The sequence below is a fragment of the Podarcis tiliguerta genome (assembly GCF_965153285.1).
Source record: "Podarcis tiliguerta genome assembly, chromosome: 12".
NCBI lineage: Eukaryota > Metazoa > Chordata > Lepidosauria > Squamata > Lacertidae > Podarcis > Podarcis tiliguerta.
This window is the reverse complement of record NC_139545.1, coordinates 41624128-41646484: the sequence shown is the minus strand read 5'-3', so window position 1 is coordinate 41646484 and position 22357 is coordinate 41624128. Positions and strand designations below refer to the sequence as shown.

Genomic DNA, 22357 nt, shown 5'->3' with positions numbered 1-22357 from the left:
TTGTCCTACGCTAAGTTCTGTATTGATCCTCACAACCCATATTCTCAGAATATCAGGTTTTTAACTGGTTCATTTTAAACAGCTTAAATCCTAGTGTTTCAGCTTCAGCTGGGCTGTGTATCAAGCAGCTGATCAGCTAAATTTAGAAAGCAGCTGGCAGCTTTGTCTGCCTTCTTTCTTTCAGTTAACTTTTCAATAAATATTTCACAAATTGGGGAAAGGACTATCTATGTAAACAATAAGCGCTCATGAGCAATCCCAGGAGGTGCAAGAACCCACAAGTATCACCCTGACCTACGAGAAATACTGTTGCTCTAATCTGAAAGACTGCAGCAAACAGTTATGCTATATTCATAGACACACATGTGTAGGAAAACCTCGATTCTTTCTCTTCTTCCTTTTTTCAAGGCAGGGCAATTGTAAATCCGCCTTTCTGATCTCTTTTTGAGCCATCTTAACCACATGAAACATCTGCAAAACTGTCTCAGAGTGAACATTTCCTCTTTTTGTTTCCTTGCCTTTGAAAAAGGACAGTGAAGCTAATATGCTGATCAATGGCTACTAGAGCATCCGACGTATAAGAGGAAATGCTGTTAGAACAATATTTCACATATGTTAATGTTTACGGTAGCATCAGGGTCAGTCTTATTTTCTGTTTGATATATACCAAAGCTGGCATACAGTTTTAGCCAGTGAGGTAATGCCATTTTTAATTTAGAGAGCCTTTAGCTGTCCACTTTAACTAGTGATATCATCTTTGCAGTTGTCTCCTGAGATCTCATGTAAACATAAGTAATGGGCCACAGACAGTTTGGAACTGCATTGTTAAAGGTGGCACTGGTCATTGTAAAGACATTTCTCCCCCTCAGCTCACTTCAGAATTGTCAGATATAGTTTACATTACTGCCATTACAACAACAAAAAAATCCTCCATACATACATTGATATAATTTGTGCCATTTCAGTGTGCATAGCAAATGGGACAAAATGGCCAGAACAAATTAATGCAACAAATTAATGTCAGTTATAGTGGGATAATGAAAAGAAAATGAGATTGTGGGGTGGGAGGGAAGCTAGTAGATGGGTTTTAAAAGCCGACATAATGGAGCAGAAAGAAATAAAAGATTTGCCATACTGGTCCATTTCTAGGTATTAGAAAGGGGCTCAAATCAACATGTGGACATGCCATTTCGTGACTTTCCAGCATCCTCCTTACAGCCTAGTTCCAATCCTTCACTCCTAGGATCAGCCTAGGAGTGCCCATTTTTTTCCTGTTTTGCCTTGATATTTGAGATCAGTTTTTTAAAACTAATTATATTTGTAGATGCAGTGTAGGTTATAGTGTTGTCTTGCAGGGTTAAAAAAAAAGTTCGAATTTACGTCATTGGATCTGTACACCTAAAAACATTACACATCCTAATACTAATAATATTGATGTAGTACAGGAAAAGTTGGAGTCTTTGAGTTGTGGTTGTAAAGTGTCTCTTGTTGTACATGGCCAGAAGCAATCCACTCCCCTTCCACAGTAGTTAGCAAGAACAAAAATTATGGTGGTCATTACGTTGTATGGGTTTCTTTGTACAAAAGCAAAACAGGAGATCTGTAGTAATGAGGGAGCAGTAGACGAAACAATGGCCAGGAAGGGGGACATGAACAGGAAGAGGAAAATTACACGACATCTGTCCAGCTAATTGTTGGTAGAGCTATAATTATTTAATGAAGTATAAACCAGTGGCAGGCAGTCTTTCCTCAGTTCCAAAAATACAAGATTTCTTCGTGTGGGTTTGAAAATTGTAGTTCCCAGAACCAGCTGTGGCAGAGTTACTTGGAAATTAAACTATCCCACTTCTGAAAGTAAGCGTGCTTGTAAAGAAGTGAAAGTTTTTGATCTGGATGTAAACTACATAAAACATTTGCAAAAAAACAAGTGGGAGAATGGACCTAAACTGAGAAGACAGTCATCTGATAAATGATGGTTTGGTTGGGTGATCTGGTCCCATAGTTCATAGTAACCAATTTGGACATCTGGTCTGCTGAATGCTGAGTGCACATGCTTGGAATCTTATAAAATCTCATTTTACACTGCCAAGGTAGAGCAGAACTGTTTTGGACAATTGCCACTTAACTTGTAATACAGCATGGCATTATACAAATGGGTTACATAATTAAGAACTTGTTTAAACTTTTGCTTGGAGAAAAGTAAGAAAGTTGAGAGATTGTTGGTTATGGTGGGACGCAAGCAGACAAAATTGTCTACCACCACAAGCATGTGGACACCAATGTTGTAATGCTTGTGAATATCAATTGATGGAAACAGGGGACGGGAAGAGAATGCTCTTGTACTCAGGCCCCTGCTTGTAGGTTTCCTACAGGCATCTGGTTGGCCACGGTTCATGGGTGATCAAAGTCCTGGCAGGGGACGTCAGGACCGGGGGCAAGATGGCGGGGTGGGAGCAGGAGCAGGAGTCCAGAAGCCAGGAGTCAGAGGGTCAGAGAGCCAGGAGTCCAGAAGCCAAGGGTCCGGGGGTCAGGAAGAAAGGAGTCACGAAGTCAGGGGTCCGAGGATCAAGAAGCAAGGAGTCATGAAGTCACGAAGTCAGGGGTCCGAGGATCAAGAAGCAAGGAGTCATGAAATCAGGGGTCCAAGGATCAAGAAGCAAGGCAAGGAACGTGTTGCTGTGGCAAAAGAGCTGAAGGGAAATGCTGACCTTATATCCCTTCCTGGCTCTTGCCACCAGGCAATCAGCCTCACCTTGCCTCTTCAGAACAAACTTAGGAAGGCTCCAGTCCTGCAAAGTCCTGTTGGTCACAGGGCCTGGCTCCTGCACACACACCTGACAGCCACTGTGAGAATGTAATGCTGGACTGGATGGGTCATTGGCTTGATCCAACAGGCTCTTCTCTTGCTGTTATGGCATGAACATTGCCAGTGTGAACACAAAAACAACAAATACACTTAAAACAAGACTAAAACGCTAACAAGTGGGCACTAATGGTAAAGACACATTTATCCCCCTGGGAAAGCCTGTTGGCACAAAAAATGCCTTCACTTGTTTCCAGAAAGTGCATATAGCAAGCATCAATTGTATCTCAACAGGAATTCTGTTCCACAGAACAGGGGCAGTCACACCAAAAGCCCTGTCCCAAGTTGCTGTGGATTGAGCTTCTATGATCTTTGGAACTTGCCCTCAAACCACAGTGATCAACTGGGCATATATCCTGCCCATCCTCCTGAAGGAACTCAGGACAGCAAATGCAATAATAATAATAATAATAATAATAATAATAGCATTCTAAAGCATTTAAAAATGAGATGACGTTCTTTTGAGGATTACTGCAATAGCACATTGGGAAATTCGAGAAATATCAAGCCCATAGCCTTCCTTGGTGTGCAGAACCAGTTATGTGATTCTTTTGGTCCTGGCCATTGACCCATACATTTTTTAGCTGCTGATTTCACTCTTATACTTAGGTAAACTTCCAATATCAATAAGGGAGGGCGCATAACTCCTTAGTAGAATCTGTGTCTTGCACTGAAAAGGTTTTGGGTTCAGTCCTCAGTATCTATGGTTGAAAGGTTCTCTGGTGGTGAAGTCCTGCTCTACGGCACTGAAGACCTGCCTGGAGTCAGAGTGAACCACTTTAAGCTAGATAGAGTAATGGCTGAGTTTGTATAAGGCAGATACGCATTTTCAGTCAATGCAATATTCGTCTCTTATCCTTTCATTTGGAGTTTATTATACAGAAGAGTATTTTAACATGCCCATACAGATGAAACAGTAGGATATAAATTATCATTATTGTGTTCTGTATGAATATAATCAATCCAGTCACTTAGATTAGACATTTCAAAATAAAACTTAAAGCCGGGTTCTTTTTTGTGTGTGCAACAGATCTAATGTTATACAGATATTTAAAGTGATGTGATGCAAAAAGGATATGTGCTAAGATATACAGTGGAGTAGTAAAGAGTGTTAAATATTTAGAGCTTCATAAATTATTCTCTGGACCTATGTTTAGAGAGCTACATACAGAAATTAAAGTATTATGCAGAAATTAAAGCTGAAAAGGCATTTTAGAATTCAGGCGAGAACTTCGCCATTTGAAAAGAACGCTGTGTATTATGTATTGATAACAATGCCGCTATAGACAAAGGATGCAATTTAATAATACAGAATTGTGCTCATGAGATTTCCTTTTTCTTGTTAATTGGTTACTTTAGCTGACATTGTCTGTAAGCATAATGGGCACCATTCTTCCTAATAGTTCCATGTTGCCAGATGATGTCTACAGACATGATGTAGTCCATTTTAATTATTGCATTTTGCTTACATCTCTCAGAATAACGCAGCTTCCAAACAGGCTAGCATTTTTCTTCATTATGTATGCTGCATGGCTATGGTTCCTAAATTAATTAGCTCTCTTTTCTTTCCTGGAAGTTAAAAGTTTCTTTCTTCAATTTATCTACCAGGTACGATTATGTTGAAGTGATTGATGGAGACAACGCAAATGGCCGAGTATGGGGAAAGTTTTGCGGCAAGATCGCCCCTCCTCCTGTGATATCTACAGGACCATACCTCTTAATCAAGTTTGTCTCTGATTATGAAACTCATGGAGCAGGCTTTTCCATTCGCTATGAAATTTTCAAAAAAGGTGAGCAAAAATAATTTAAGGATGTTTTGTCACGCTAATTATTTCAAGCCTAAAATATTAACAGTAGGGATTGTTCAAACTGAAGAGGCCTAGTATTGGGGATGGGGGTAATTAAAATAGTGATTTATAACGGATCAGTGGCAAGAGTGTTGTATTAATGGGAATCCTGGGTTCAAATATCTACTCACCCATGGAGCTCAGAGAGTAACTGTAGTTAAGTTGCTATCTCTTAGCCTATCTTGATTGAAAACATATTTAACATTCATATCTTCTAGCATTCTGTTTTCAGTAGTGTTTTTATGGAAATCATACAAGAAAGTCATGATGGTTATAAACTTCCTTTGTTGGAGGGGTGGGGAACCGGTGACCCTCCAGATATTGTTGCACTATAGCTCACATCACCACTGACTGTTGACCGTGTTGCCTTTGCTGATGGGTGTTAAAGGCTAAAGACCTCTGGAGGACCACAGGTTGCCAACACTTGCTGTGTTCTCTTATCCCTAACAGAAATAATCCTTTTGCTGCTTATGACAGGACATGCTTAAATTGCTATGTCTTTGTTCACATGTTATATTAAACCATAATTGATGTGGACTGTGGTTTAACACAAACGAGCAGCTTTGTTGACCATACTGCTCCAGGAGCAAGAAATCATAAGCTTTGGTTTGCTGTTTGATCTAAATCCAGGCTTCATCCAAACAAGCCAAGAACATTGGGCCAGGATTGAACTTGTGCACCAGCAAACTGCTTGTTCACATTAAACTTCAAGGCACTTTTCTTAGACCTCTGCTGTTGTTTAAAACTGCCAATTTCCTCTCATTTCCCTCCATCCCTGCTTTATTCAAACTTCTGGTGTTGTTTGAAATCATAACTTTTCCCCTCTCGGTGTCTTCCCTTTCTTACTCCCATGCCATACTCACTGCTGTTGTGCAACCTGCTGGCTCCTTAACCCAACCCTGACTTCATTCAAATCCAGGTTTGTGCTGTGGCACTGCAAATCCTCCAATGGGAGCTGTGTGGCGACATTCTTACATTTTCATTAAATAAAGAGATAAAGTTCATGTACCTAAGGGGAAGTGTTGGCTGAGAAAAAAATACAATGATGCATCTTAATTTAAATTGCATCATATGTTTGAATGTTTAATTAAATGTGTAATTAAAAACCATTCTGCTATTATTGGATTTGTTAAGTTTAGTTCCAAGACCTCTCTTCCAGTATACTGGCAATTAGCTCTTTTGTTCCATTATTGAATAAATTTATAAAAATAATCCACAGGTTTATTTAGTTAATTAGTTTTGCATTTTCACATCCTTCCTACTATTAGGATTCTGTGCTACTGTACTACTCATAGTACTGTAATACTGATAGCATCCAGCAATATTCTCACAGTAATTAACGCTGCTCACTATTTTCTTAAATTTATTTGGTGTCATCTCATCCACTATTCCTAATAACAAAACTGTGGAGTCCAACAGCAATGCTGTTGATATTTTTAAAGCGCGCGCACACACACACACTTTACACTCCTTTTTTATAATAGTGACTGTTTGCTATGTGGTTTATAACCTATATCCTAGGGTGGTTGTGAGAATAAAGCAGGGAGGGGGACAACCATGTATGCCACCTTAAGCGCTTTGGAGGAAAGGTGGAACATAAATGAAATAATAAATACAATAAAACATTTCATCTTTTATTAATGTGGTAAGCTTTGCGCTTGATAAGTTATTCTGTCCACTCAGGATTCGCACAGAAAACAAAGGGAGCAGATAATGAAGAACATCATCAGAGCATTTCTGCTAAAAAAGTGGGTGGTGGGTGGTACTTAACATAGGTTTTCAAGCCTCACAACTAGCATGCTCTGGGTATAAGCTTTCGTGTGCATGCACACTTCTTCAGATACACTGAAACAGAAGTCACCTAATATATAGTGGGAGGGTGGGGTTTTTCTCAGAAGGGTAGTAGGAGATGGGTGATTGACTCAAAGGTATGGGAAACCTGTTGACGTCTGTTAACGACTGCAATTAGTCCTACAGGAAAAAGCAAGGGATAGTATGCAGATGAACGAAAATAGCTTTAGCATATGTAATGAGACAAGAATCCAATATGTCTATTCAGACCAGGTCTCGCCATAGTTTTCAGGGTCTGGTAACTTCTGTTTCATTGTATCTGAAGAAGTGTGCACGCACATGAAAGCTTATACCCAGAACAAACTTTGTTATTGTTTAGTCGTTAAGTTGTGTCCGACTCTTCGTGACCCCATGGATCAGAGCACGCCAGGCACTCCTGTCTTCCACTGCCTCCTGCAGTTTGGTCAAACTCATGTTGGTAGCTTCAAGAACACTGTCTCGTCCTCTGTCGTCCACTTCTCCTTTCACCCTCAATCTTTCCCACAGAACAAACTTAGTTGGTCTCTAAGGACAATGCTACTGGACAATTTTTTATTTATTTCTACTGCGTCAAACCAACACAGCTACCTACCTTAACCTAGCATGCTGTGAGTGAATGCTGTACTACTAGAATGCAACCCTGAGGGTAGCAGAAAGGTTTTCCACTATTAGAAGGACTGGCAAATGGTCCCTAGTCTCCCTGCTCTTTGGTCAAATCTTTATTGACTGGCCACTGAGTAGCAGTGAGATCATTTTTTGGCACAAGCTTTGGTTGTACTTGGAAGCAGACTAATGACACATTCAGAAGCCGAGAGAGTCCTCTAACCAAAACTAGATAATTAATGAATAAAGTAAACCCCGAGGGTCTTAACTTTTATAGGAACAAAGGTTTTCCTTCCACAACAAAAGCATTTAGATTCTTAGAGACCGCAATTCCAGCGCCTTGCCAATTAAGCAATGGACTTTTAAGGTTGGTATGCACTGGGAAAACTACTGAAAGAGCCTCTACACAAGCCATTTGCAAAAGTGAGCATTTTCAATGGGGCCCTTTCCCCTTGACATTTCAGTGACAACTCAGCAGTTTCATGCATTTATTTCCTCGTATGATCCTTTAAATCTCCTTCTGAAAGGCATTAGTTACATTAAGGCAACATTATAAATGAGAATTCGCACACACAAAAGTCAGAATATTCAAAGTTATGGGTCCCAAAGTAATTCTAACTCAAGTTTATGCCACAATATATCAAAGTGGAAACGATATTGTCATGTACAGAGATGGAAAAGATTGCACATGTATTTGTGGTCTAAGAGTTACAGTTACCGTGAAACACAGAGCTCACGTTTACTTTTCGTCTAAACATTTTAATGCATCCAAATTAATGGTGAATTAATAAATTTACTGAATGCAAAATCTCTTCTCTAGTGTTCATCTATTAAATTATTGTATTGGGTATGTTATGAAGTCAGGCTTGACCGTCACTGCCTGTCCAGACACCAGGTGGCTTCAACAGAGAATTCTAGCAGCAGAAGTACCTTATTCTCTGTTCCGCCATAATTACACTGGCAGTGGAAACTATTTGCCTGATCCTTCCTGGTCTGCAGCACCACTCAGATTTTGGCTATAAAGAAGTTCTGTGTGTAATCAGCCCAGCTCTGTTGGCTCCCCAGACCACAGGCAGTGAGAGTCAGTTTAGGTGTGTGAGATAGTTTTGCCTTTAGTCTAATTATCCATGGAGGTGGCAGCTGCATAGTGCAGGAGAGGCAGGGAGGAGCTCAGGTCTGACTTTATGCCATTCCAAGTCTCATAGACCATCCTGCTTTCCATCCCTTCCTGCCTCAACATCATCTCTTCCTATCCTCCAGAAAGGAAAAGAAAAATATCAAAAAGGCTGTTGCATTTCACTTATCACACATCCTTCCTATCACACATACTTCCTATTTTGGTTCAGTCCTGTTTTACAGAGGTAGCCTGAGTTTTTACACTAGCTAGAAAAGATGAATACTTATGGCACAGTTACTTCCTCGCTACATCCTTCCCTGCTCTTCTTCAATTCACCACTCTATACATAGGACATCCCTAGTACTAACAACTATCCTTATCCATCAGCCACCCTCTCATATTTGGAGAGCTGCTTTTACAAAAGCACTGTATGTCCCCAATCTCACATTTAGGGGAAGGGCTAGATTAGGCCTTTACCTATAATTCAGTTCATTTGTAGTATGACCTCCCAAATTAGAATTTGACCAGAGAGCCTGCAATGATGCATTTTTGCCAGAATGCACCACTTTGCTTAGGCCTGGATTTGCCATATCGTGCACTTCAGGTGCTGTTTCAGAACTGAGATCACATTCTTCTCAATTGGCTCCTGAACGTCCGCTCTGCCTGGATGGTAGCCAAAGCAGCAAGAGGTAGCGTGGTTTATATCATTTCAGAAGGAATCCATTTCCTACGGTGTGCCATTATTTATATACATATGCATCTAACAGACTAGTCTTCTCTTGGGAAACGGCATGTATTGGAAGGCTGGATATTTTCTAAATATTCTCTGTGCTTCCTGCCATCATTTCCAAAAAGGATACAATCTCCTTATGTGGACCTATACTGGAGATTTATTATCACAAATTTGTTAAGATTTCAGTGTACGTATACATCTCTTTAAGAGGCCCACTGGTTCCGGCCTCAATTGTAGGCTCCACAGACCTAAGCTAATATTGAAAGGATGGATGATGTCATAGTTCCAGCACATGCTTTGTGTACAGAAGTTAACAGTGTTGGTGCTGACATCTCCAATTCCTAGCGTCTCCAGGCAAAGGAATGTCAGGTGGTAGAGCTGAGAAGCCAAGAGAAGAGCCATGGCTCAACTCTAGAGCATCTGTCTTGCCTGTAGAAGTTCATTCCCCAGGTAGAATTGGGAGAGAACCTTGTCTGAAATTCCAGAGAGCCACTGCCAATCTGAGTTTGATGGACCCATGGTCATACTCTGCCTAAGCCAGCTTCCTGTGTTCTTATGTTCTGCTGTGGGTCCTAAGGAGCACATAAAAGTTTTGCCTCATTCCCACTGGATGCTCTTCACACTGGGAGATGAAGCACCACATCTAACAATGAAGTGTTTTTAAAGCTGGTGCTGGGAGGGCAAAAAGGAATGCAAGAGAATCCCGTGGGAAATGGGGAATTTCCCCATGGGCCATTACATGGGCCAATGGAATGATGCCTCCCCAATGCAACCGTGCTCAATTCACACATCACATAAATCAGTACAGGTTACCTAGCATGATAAGGTGGGCAGGGTTTTGGATTTGGGAGTTCTAGGTGGAGCTGCTCTTTTTAGGAGCTCACTATGTGGACTAGCTCACTATGTGGACTTTTGCAAGTCCATGTCTCTCAGCTTCACTACCAAGGCCTGCTCATGGCCCAGTTGTATCTGGCTTGATGCTCTTGGGAAAAGGATGCAAATGAAGATGGATCTTGCTATGATCCTGCATGGATTTTTATTTTTACTTTATGGCATCAAGGTGAAGATAAGGTACATAGGTAAAAAGGTAAATGACCCCTGGATGGTTAAGTCCAGTCAAAGGCGGCTATGGGGTTGTGGCGCTCATTTCGCTTCAGGCTGAGGGAGCCGGCGTTTGTTCGCCAACAGCTTTCTGGGTCATGTGGCCAGCAGGACTAAGCCGCTTCTGCCGCCACGGAACACTAGAGCACATGGAAACGCCATTTATAAATCACTCTGAGAGTTGATTTTCTAAAATGGAATTTAAATCAAGCTAATGCAAAAGAGTTGGGAGTAGGATAAAGTTTTGTGAGACTGAGAATTCTCTGGTATAAAAGCAGCAGGATGAGCTATGTGGGCAGTACCCAGTGTTGCTGTATGAGGGTATTTTGTGGAGCGCACTAAAGGCTAACACCACGGCTGATGTTATGGGTAAGGTTAGGATGTCAACATTGATATTAGTTGGATTCCAGCAACACGACCTGTAATCACACAGTTTATCATGCGTTCACTAACAGCAACACTTTACTGGTGCACCTGTGTCAACACCGCTCAGAATGAGTCAAGTCACCCTTGGTACGAGTACGAATTACCTTTCACATCTAGTTTGTCAAGGAGGCATAGGTCACATCTGGCAGAGTTACTGAGTCACTGCTCTAGGAATCTGAAACCTCTGCTCCATCTACCGAATCCACTCCCCACCTCTTGCAAAATTTTCTATTTTACCAATAAAAGGCTGTCAGCCTTAAGATTTAAGCTTGAAGGGGCTATAATTATTTCCCTGGGGCTGTCGAGATTTCTGCAGCTTACACTTTCATTGTTCCCACATGACTTTGTCATAATTTGCACACACACACACACCTTTCTTTGGAGCTGGCACAAGTTTTCTTTTTCTTTTTTCCCATTATCACCCTGCTACAAATTGAAAATTGGAGTTCATGCAATAAATGTGAATTACATTTTAATACCAATTATCAATAACAGGAACAAGTTAGCTGGATGATTAATATGGTGATTAAAGTGAGGTGTTTCACCGAAAAGCCACTCTGCTGTTTAGAAAGATAAAATGGTCTAATTTGTTTTCTAGTGAACCAGAATAGCACAAAGTCAGCATATTGTGTTTATATTTGTTTCTTTTGTTCTGCAGGACCAGAATGCTCCAGAAACTTCACGTCTATGAGTGGGGTGATCAAATCACCAGGATTCCCTGAGAAATATCCCAATAGCCTTGAATGCACTTATATTGTATTTGCACCAAAGATGTCAGAGATTATATTGGAATTTGAAAGCTTTGAACTGGAACCAGATTCGAATCCTCCAGCAGGAGTGTTCTGCCGCTATGACCGCTTAGAAATCTGGGATGGATTCCCTGAAGGTAAGATGCGTATCTAAAATGAGCTGCCTGCTGCAGGGTTGTAATCCCACAGCATGCTATAGGAGGCATGTTGACTTCTAACATCTATCACATACCTTGCCACCCAAAACAGCTATCCCATATAGAGTTCCCACACCCTCCATCATATGACATACCTTGTATCTTGATGTCATTATATTGAACATTTCCCTGTTCCCACCAGCAGTAGTCAGTGACACGGAACTGAAAAAACGCACAGCATGATGACATTAGAACAGGAGGTCCATTGAACTACACATTATGGAGGGGGAAATGAATTCACACAGAGCCACCATTTCCAGTGACAGCCTTGTGTTTTTGATAGCATGCTTTTTCTGCTCTAGAAATTGCCCTTGTGCCAAATGACACACTGAGATAGATAGATAGATAGATAGATAGATAGATAGATGATAGATAGATGATAGATAGATAGATAGATGATAGATAGATAGATAGATAGATAGATGATAGATAGATAGATAGATAGATAGATAGATAGATAGATGATAGATAGATAGATAGATGATAGATAGATAGATAGATATAGATAGATAGGTGATGATAGATGATGATAGATGATAGATAGATAGATAGATAGATGATAGATGATAGATAGATAGATAGATAGATAGATAGATAGATAGATAGATGATAGATAGATAGATGATAGATAGATAGATGATAGATAGATAGATAGATAGATGATAGATAGATAGATAGATAGATGATAGATGATAGATGATAGATAGATAGATAGATAGGTGATGATAGATGATGATAGATGATAGATAGATAGATAGATAGATAGATAGATGATAGATAGATGATAGATAGATAGATAGATAGATAGATAGATAGATAGATAGATAGATGATAGATAGATTATAGATAGATATAGATAGATATCACCTTATATCTCCCTTTGATTTCAGCAAAGCTGCAGTTGGTTCGTTTACGGTAATCTCTTGCAGATGCAAGCTCTAGAGAATTAGTTTGTATGTTGTTAGCACTAATGGAAAGAGGATGTAAGGGTTTTTATGGCATTATCGCGTGGTTTGCTGCAGCTATTGCAAGTTCAGTGGAGTTTAACGTTATGGTTCTCTTAGGTTGAGCACTTCCTCTTAGGAAGTCCCTAAGCCAAGGGAGTCGTACATGCAGTGATGTGCAAGCAAACTGCCCTTGATAACTTCTTCAAACTTTTTGTGCTCATGTGGCAATGAACAGCGGAAGAGAAAAATATTTTGGTTGTCCCGCTTCCTAAATTCAAATAAAATCCCTGTGCAGAAAAAGTGACAGCAGAAACTGAAAACCGCGAGGCACCCACTACGTGTCTTAGAGTTGTTCTAAGCATTGCCCAGAATGAGGCAGCCAGCTGAGGCAACATGCAAATTATTTGAGCAATGGAGTCAGGCAAAGAGACATCTTGAACCCATGTTCACCATTCACATGCTGTGTCAGATGGTAGTGGTGGTTGCTCGTGAGTAACCAGCCAGGACCTGTCTTTTACAGGTTTTATTTTGGTGCAAAACTATTTACAGTGCAGAACCACAAGTTCATGTCTGCCTCAATCGCTAGCAGAATCTGGGAGTGGTCATTTCCGGGTCCTCCCCCAACATAAGAGCTTAGTCACCCCCAGCCTTTTCCTTGCTTCTTTGCGTTTTATACCTCTGCGCAAGGTGGGCGACGGAAGAGGCGTGCTTCCCTCCTGGCCGGCTTGGCCAGGAGCGGTGCTGAGACTCCCAGCAGCATTCTCTGGTCCCTTCCCTTCTTCCCCACTGGAGGTGTGGCTTTCCCCACCGCAGGAAGAGGAACTGCTTCTCAAGATTTTCAGAGATTCCCTGTATCCCAACTGACCCTCTGCCTCCCTTCCCTGTTCCGATGGCAGTCCCCTGACATGCTGGCTGCACTGCTTCCAGGTCAGAGAGGGACCTCCCTTCCGCTCTCTCTTCACCATGCCACAGGAGCTAGCGGTTTCACTTAGCACACTGCCTTGACTGGCTACAGCTGCTCTTTTTACTGGAGGAAGCCAGTGTCACCCCTGACGGTGGCAGGGATATGGTGACTGCTGTTTTAAGATGTATTGCCGTCCTCATTCCCCTCCCCAAGTTGGAGGGTGAACTTCTGAAGCATGGAGGCTCCTAAAATCATGAAGTCTTCCTGGTTGCAAAATTCTGCCTTGAACTCATGCATGAGACAGAGAAGGTGGTGCTTAGCATACTTGGTCCTGCTGTCTCCAACATGATCCTACACAAATGGGGGGTGATTACTCCTGAAGGGGGAGTAATGGAGGAAGCAAAATAATGACTGAAGGTCTTTCTAGTATTTAACCTGTCCATTAGAACAGTCTCGTGGCAGTTCAAGGCAGCATTATAACTGTGCCTTGAAATGTAATAATAGGGTTTTTTAAAAACAGCAAAAAGCACTCCGGTGGAAATTTCAATTTCAGATGATATGTGGAGAAAAAGACCAATCAGCCAAATTATTTGAAATATTTTCAAAGAGATTAGTGTCAAAGTTATTGCCGCTGAAGTAGTAATTTTCTGGTTCTAGAAAATGAATGAATTGGAATCATTATGAGCAAGTATTATAATCATCCCAATGTATCTTTGGATTAAAAGTGTGTTTTGTTTAAACTATAGAAATCAGGATTGTGACATTTAAAACATATATTTCTATAACTACTTACTTAGCTGGCATCTCTCTCCCAGAAGGGGAGCGCTCTGAAAATGTGCATGATTTAGTATGTGTAGGTATATGAAATGTCAGCTTGTAACATTAGTCATTATTTAATATTTTGTATTAAAAGACATGAAGTGGAACACATTCTTCCTGTCAAAATGGTGCTGGTGGAGAAAGTGTGTGATGTGCACTGACAATAGGAGATGGTTGCTGAGATTAAAGCAATTGGGCAAGGCGTGGCTACTGTATTCCAGTTTTGTCACCAGGACTGTGTCAGGGGTCCTGGAAAATGGTCCATCTCACAGAGAAAGGAGGCAATGTGGACAATTGCTGGAGGACTCAGCCTTACCCTGCAGAGTCAAGCCTCTGCTTTCAGGGCTGACCCAACCACTGGGAAGGGTGAAGCAACTGCCTAAGGGGGCAGATTTTGGAGCACAATAGCAGCCCTCACCTTTTCCTCTTAAATTTCCCCCATTCCCCTTTGTAGCCCCACAACCTTTTGTGGTCCTCCTAATCTAGCCTGCTGTCTCCAGTGTGGTGGAGGATGCCATCCCATCACCAGTGTTGAAGATTCAACTGCTGATCCAACCAGCTTCTGTGGATGTATTTTTTTTGGGGGGAGGGGGGTGTTCAGGCAGAAAAATGTCTTGGGATTGTTGTGGGGGGGGGGAGTGGAGCTCAGTCAATAAAATGTCTAGGGATGGCCTTGGGATTAATTTCAATATCAATGGCAGAAACAAAATTATAGGAGAAAACATTCCATCACATGCACCACAGAAAGGGGAATAGAATCATAGGATCTTGATCTTTGGTGGCTCTTCTTAATGGATCACATGGCCACTCCCTCAGAACCTAAAGCAGAGGCTTGAGTTTGAAAGGGGGGATATTTGTGGAGTAGCCATCCACCAGGGAGAAAGCCCTGAAAGAGAAGCCCCATTTTAACATCGGAGCAGACACAGGACACTTGGGCTAAATGTATCTACATTGCTGGCTCTGCATAACTCTCTCACTGCTGTGTTCCTAGCTCCCTGCTCCTGAAAGGAGAGGGATCTTGTATGTGTAGGGATCCTGAAGCTTTGTCTGGTTGACCATCTGCCGCACTGGCTCTGGCTGATCCATGTCAAGTAGGGTGCTGGGATCCTGCAATCCTATACACACTTAGCTAGGAGTAAGCTCAGTTAAACTCAGTAGTGGAGACATATAAGATTGCTCTGAAAATATTCCCGCTGCTTCAACTTTGGAACAGCATGGATGTTCTCCAAAGCCCTGCTCATAAATGAGTTCTTTATATTATTCTATGGAGAGAAAGACTCCTTACTCGCCTAAGGGCTTCCCTGCCATATGGGGTGCTTTTTTGCTCTTGGAGGGAAATGGACAGCCTTTGCTAATGCAGAACTGCATGCTTGCATTGGTGCAATTAGTCCATATGACTTGGATTTAGAACATGTTGGACTCCAACTCCCATCAACTTCAGTCAGTATAGCCTTGGTCAGGATAATGGAAGTGGTAATACAGCAACATCTACAGGGCACAGGAGTTCTCCACCCCTGCCATAAGAAAGTCTAAACTCCACTGATAAGTACGTGTCTAATTGCCCCTTTAAGTCAGTGGAGCTTTAATCGCATTGCACTCTGCTTTTCACTAAAGGTGGCTAGCTAACACATTCTCTCAATCAAAATGTTGAAAAATTGCAAACCGTCTGTTTTTATGCAGTGTAATTGTTCTTGACATGATGATAATATCTTAGATCAAATTAATAATAGTGAACAAATGACATTTTCACTTTACATTTCCATACATGAAAGTTCAGAATCTCATAAACACACAGCTCCAGGACTGATGCTACCAGAATAGGACCAAACATCTCAAAATAAAATAATTTCTAATAGCAGCTTCAAATGGGTCCCAGACACTCTATAGTTCCAATTTAAACAGCTACAAGTAGATTTGTTGTGCTGGAATCCATTTGACCCTTTGCTCACAAATTACAAGGCAAGGAAAGATTAATAGGAGCCTTCAAGAAAGACTGACACATTCTAGCTAAGCAGGTAGTGATATAATCTCATGAATTATTGGTCAAGATGTTTTCTCCACAGTGAACCATTTAGTGTGGTCGCCTTTTGCACATTATTAAGTAATTTATTGTCATTCGCCAGTTTGAAAGCTTGAAATTGGAAAAGAGAGAGAGAGAGAGAGAGAGAGAGAGAGAGAGAGAGAGAGAGAGAGATGTTTAAGAATGCTCTGTATTTATACAGGAAGACTAAAAACCTCTATTTTATCCAGTTCAGGTCAGATCAATATTGCATTAACTCAGTAGGCAAAGTCTTACATGTTGTGTAAGAAAATTCAATACCCCTTTATATCATAGTCTGCAAAGCTTTCAGCTGCTGTATTTACACAGCTAGATGACGAGCCCACAGCCATGACATCTAGTGGCAGTATTCAGACAAATAAAATTTTTAAATTACCATGTATGTGTCTTAAAGAAAGTATGAACCCATGAGTCACGCTGAATCTTAAAAGTGTGAATCTGCTTTGAAACAAGTTCCCTTCTGTTTGCTATTTCAAAGGAAGCATCCTTGCAGGAAATGGGGTGGGGGTGAAGAGGGTGGCTCAGAATAAGTACCAGGGTATGGAATTTTAGTGGCTTCGTTTCTCCTCCTCATTAAGGTCAATGGCTGCAGTGATCAAAGGGCCTAATGGAAAAGGAGCAAAGTCACAGATGTTTGCCCATTGGACAGAAGGAGGGGAAACAATGAGAGGAAAAGGCCAGATGCTGACTAGTCAGATTCAAGATAAAACACACAAAACCCCAGAGTCCTTTTCGTGGGAGATTAAAAAAGCAGAAGAGACTTCCATGGCTCCATCAAAAGTTCCCAGACACTTGCAGTGCCTTGGGGTGGTGCATGTTAAGCTGCCATACGCCTCCCTAAATTACAAAGCAGCCTCCCTTCCTTGCTTTTCCAAACCTTTCTGTTACGTATGGGCATCATACGAAAAACATCATAGGTCCTAGTAAACTTAATTAAAAAGTAAACAAAAACATGCAAAATGAGTGCAGAGGCTATCGGTGTAAGTTCTGGAGATGCCTTTTATTTCTGGGCCATCACAGACCACTGTAAAAGCAGCATCAGTCTGCCTCGGTGCCATAGCTCAGTACTTAGAAACTGCTGTGCACACGTGTGGGCATTGCCAAATTTTAAACAGACTATTAAGTCTGCTTGAATCTGCTTATCACTCATGGTTAAACTGTTGGCTTTGTCTTGCTATTCATCTTTTTTCTCATCGCTTCTTCACATACACTAACAGCCACTAAGTGGGATGCGGGTGCCGCTGTAGTCTAAACCACTGAGCCTCTTGGGCTTGCCGATCAGAAGGTCGGTGGTTTGAATCCCCATGACAGGGTGAGCTCCCGTTGCTCAGGCCCAGCTCCTGCCAACCTAACAGTTCGAAAGCATGCCAAAAAGTGCAAGTAGATAAATAGGTACCACTCCGGCGGGAAGGTAAACAGGGTTTCCGTGTGCTGCTCTGGTTTCGGTGTTCTGTTGCGCCAGAAGCGGCTTAGTCATGCTCGCCACATGACCCAGAAAAACTGTCTGTGGACAAACGCTGGCTCCCTCGGCCTGTAAAGCGAGATGAACGCCACAACCCGAGTTATCTGCGACTGGACTTAACTGTCAGGAGTCCTTTACCTTTTCTTTTTTTTTAACAGCCACTAAATCGATTGCCTTTTCTATGTCCTAGCAGTTTTCTTATGGGGATTTCCCCTCTTCTGCTGTGAGGACAAGCAGCAGTTACTTGTGATCTCACCTTATTGCAGGGAGAGTTTCATAACCATACCTACATACCCTGGAGGAGTTTCTGTCTTGCAGTTAAAGAGTTACCATTAGTACGCAACAGAGAGGAATGACATCTAGTAGCTTTATGCAAACTGGTGCCCTTCAGATATTTTGGATTGCAATTCCCATCAGGTCTGGCCAGCACGGCCAAGGATCATACATGATGGGAGTTGCATGGGAGTAGAGTACCAGGCTGGAAAACATGGCATAGAATAATGGTGTCTGTGCACCATACATTTAAAGCACGCAAATCCTGGGAACAATTGTTTGTTAAGGGTACTGAGAACTATACATCTTTGAGCAGGAGACTGCAGTTCACAGTATTCTCTGGGGCAAGCCATGTGTTTTGAATATGTGGTGTGTTTAAATGCTGGCCACCCACTGTTTTCAGTGGTATTTGAAATTTGCAGGGAGCCCATGGAATTGAGAGAAAAGGGTAAGCAGAAACACTTTGGCTGAAGGAGGTGAGGCAGGGAGAGAAGGGTGGATGTGAGGGGACTATGAAAAGCACGACTGGAACAGCTTGTACAGAAGCTGTGGTAGGACTTGGGGACTTATGGAGAAAGCTACTGCAGGAGAAGAGGCAATGAGTGCTGATTTTGTTCTTGCGAGCAGAGAAGCAAATGCCTGGGAAGGAACAGAATCTGTGCTTTTTGGCTCTCAGCCATATGGAAATTGTGGTAAGAGGCTCTTAGGCTTAGGAAGTTCAGCCAATCTGGTTATAGATTTTTTTTTTTTTTACTAGCAAAAGATTTGTTGTTCTTAAACTTCCAGAGGTGATTTCACTGGCATATATCTTTGGTGAATGCCTCTGAGGGATATTACCATAATGGAAAGGAAATATTTCATACTCAAAGTGAATTATTTTCTTGGTGGCACAGGCCACAATATGAGCAGAGGGGGAATGCTTCAAGCTGGAAGCTGTTGAAAGCACAAATAGGAATGGACAGTGCAAGGGAAGGAGGGAGCCATTGATTACTGGGCAATTGTAATCACTTAGGCATTTCTCTGAATTTACTGAACAATCCACGACAGCTTGCCCTGTGAACATACTAATGAATGAGCATAGATGCTCAAGTATACCATATCCTGCAGAGGCACAGCCAGCAATTCAGGGTTGTAAACACAAGCAGAATAACAAAAGGGCAACCTCTTGAAACCAGAATGTATGCAACATACCAGTGTGATAAACTGGCATCAAGATGTCACCTAGACACACCAAAGCAAACAAGGAGGTTGCATACCATATAAAGATATCACATCATTATATATAAGCACTGATTAGTGACATGGGAAATGACAGTGTGCAACTTTTTAATTTGCCATGTCACTAATTAGTGTTTATATTGAAGCTGTGGTGCTACTTTACCATATGCATGCAACCATAATGTTCTGATGTTGCTTTACTGCAAGGTTATGTTCAATGCATTCTTGTGATCCAATTTAAGAGGTTGCCCTTCTGTTCAGTCTGTGTTTATGTCCTGTGTATGCCTGAGATTCTGTTTGTTTCAGTGCGATTCACCTTTCCTTCCCATTGCCTTGTTCACTGAGTCTTGACTGTGTTCTCATTTCTCATGTACGGATGGTGAGCTTTATTTCACGGAACTAGTAGTGCAGGCTGGACCAGCTGGACCCCTTTGTTTTGTTGGCAAAGGTTCCTTTGTGCTTGTAACTGTGTGCCTTTTTACTAACAATCGTGATCATAATTCCCCCCCCCCCCCATAAATGTATGTTGCCATTTCCCCCTGGGTTTTTGTACTGGAGGATGCTGTCTTATACTGAGTCAGGCCATTATTCCCTCTAGCTCAGTAATGCCTATGCTGATTGGAAGCAGCTCCCCAGGGTTTCTGACCGGGTTCTCTCCCAGTCCTACCTGGAGATGCTGGGGATTGAACTTGGGACCTTCTGCATGCAAAGCAGATGCTCCACCACTGAGCTATGTCCCTTCCCCCAGACTGTTGGTTGGTGCCTTCTGTTTTAACCTTTAAATGCCTGCTGAAATCATTTCCAGATCCCCAAACTTATGCAGTCAATTAAGAGAATTTCCATAACAGCTGACGGTCACGAATTTTTATGTGGCTTTTATTTTACATAGGTATTCTTGTGCACCATCCTGATATATATTGCAGTCTGTAAACATTTTTTAAAAAATAAGTAAATACTGTAGGAGAGAGGGTTTGTGGTAGGATGGAACTATAAATTGTTTTGGTTAATAGCTGGTGTATCATTGTGGATATATTCTGCAACATGTTCTTGACACAGTAACAGTGCATTAGTGATGGGTTGATATGGCTTTATTAGTTGTTTTGAGGTGCTTCCAACATTTGTGGTATAAAATGTTACAGGATTTCAGCAGGAAGCTGCAGGGCATGTACTGATGGGAAATGAAGCAGTATGGCACACACCCCAACAAATGTTTGCATACCTTGCAACTGCCCCGTTTTAAGTGGGGCATCCCAGATTTACAGAAGCTGCCCCAGTGCTGGCTTCCGAAAGTACACTAGTGGTGGCTGCAGTGGCCGAGGAGGAAGGTGAAGGTACGAGGGAGGGAGGGAGCTGAGAGGGGGCAGGAGCAGGGCCAAAGTAAGATGGGGGGCGCAGCCTCCATTGAGGTCATGTCCCAATTTGCCTCATTCCGGTGTTAGATGGTATGTTTCTGCAGGCACAAACAGTTTTGAATGTAGGATCACATATGATTGCTCCAAAAGCATCATGAGCAGAAATCATCATGAATGCACAATAAGAACATCTGGAGGGGGGCAAGAGATGCCAAATTCAGGGCGTTTCCAATTTTCTGTGAGGCCTCTCTTCGGGTGTGCATAAAATGCCATCTTCTTTTGTTGTGGAGACTTCACCGTTGTGCTCTTGTTTACTTTCAGTTGGTCCTCACATAGGCCGATACTGTGGGCAAAACACACCAGGCCGTGTCCGCTCTTCAACCGGCATTCTTTCCATGGTTTTCTACACCGACAGCGCAATAGCAAAAGAAGGATTCTCTGCAAACTACACTGTCCTGCAGAACAGTGTGTCGGAAGGTCAGTGTTTATCCATCCTACAGAGCTGTGTGCCGAATACTCTCTGTCCTGTCTCCTCACCTGCTGGGTGCTGCATGAAATATTTAAAGAAGCCTTAGATAAATAAGAGCCCTTTGTGCATCTGTTTTTAAAGCAACCACCCAAGGGCAGGAGAAGACATTTCCGCTCAAATTTATTTGTCTAAAAAGTCACGACGTTGTGGAGACATTCTCCCTTCCCTGTAGAAATGTAGAGGAGTAGATCTAAACAATAACATCCAGACCAAGAAGTCTAGAAGTATGTCCACAGCTGGATTGCGTACAATTTTTTAAATAGAATTCTGCTCCTTGTTACGTTATTCGAGTATCAGGAAAATCCTGGTTAAATGGTTGGGAGATGCAGAATGCTACTTGGATGACTACAACGTTGTGTGGATGGCGTTCATCCACTTTAAACTACCGCATATATACAGCCACAATATAAAATACCAATTTAATGTACACAACTTTTCGTCTAACATTGCAGTCTGTGTTTGGCACCTCATTTCTGCAAAGGCAAGAACAGAGGTCTGAGGGTCAAAATCCATTGAAAGAAATGTTGATGTGACAGGGGGAGCTGCTCCAGCATCTGACAATCTGTCGACTATCCAGGGATGGTGAATTCCCACCCAGAGCTAGAGTGTCGTAGTGATTAGTGAGTTGGGCTAGGACTTGGGAAACCAGAGTTCAAATCCTGACTCAGCCATGAAGCTCATTTGGGCTGGCCACTGTCTCTCAGGCTAAGCTACTTTGCAGAGTTATTGTAAAGATCAGCTGGAGAGAGGGTAGAACCGCTGATGCCACATTGAGCTCCTTGGAGGAAAAGTGGGGTATAAATGCAATTATAAATAACAAGTGTAGTAGTAAACTATGCAGGAGCTCTCGACTCTTGCCCAGCAGATCCAAGCTTTTAATACCTCATCTACAAAGCCTCTTGTATTGTCTTTGATCAAAACAATAGCCGGCATCTGTACAAAATTCAAGATTTCAAATGGAGATTCTGCAGCATAGCAAAGTCTGACTTGCCTCTTAATAATGTCTCTTAAAAGCCAGTTGTAATTTTTCTGTTTGACTTCACAGAATTGTTTCCCTCAGGGAAAATGCTGATCGACTAGATCTCATTTTTGGTCATGGGTGTGTTTTTAAACCTTCAAATAGAATTAAAATTGTAGGGGATACAAGGCTAATCATACCCCTGTCACATCACGGCCGCTTTCTGATTTTTTAAACATTTTATTCCTCATCTCTTGTTAACATTTAATTCATTTTTTTGGTCTGAATTTAATGCTCATCATACAGACAGGCCTGTTTTATATCCCACGTAAAGGGAGTATGTGAAGACTAGAGCAACAGCTTTTAAAGC

The 22357-nt window shown here is 41.8% G+C and overlaps 1 protein-coding gene across 4 annotated transcripts in view; it reads left to right on the top strand.

The window, feature by feature from the left end:
• The window catches only part of NRP1 (neuropilin 1), a 124960-nt gene that overhangs the window by 46736 nt on the left and 55867 nt on the right, over nucleotides 1-22357 (top strand). For all 4 annotated transcript variants that reach the window (XM_083406195.1, XM_083406194.1, XM_083406196.1 and 1 more), the window contains exons 3-5: nucleotides 4472-4653; nucleotides 11179-11406; nucleotides 20822-20977. In XM_083406195.1, coding sequence (XP_083262321.1) covers nucleotides 4472-4653; nucleotides 11179-11406; nucleotides 20822-20977 — 566 coding nt within the window. The remainder of the gene's footprint in view (nucleotides 1-4471; nucleotides 4654-11178; nucleotides 11407-20821; nucleotides 20978-22357) is intronic.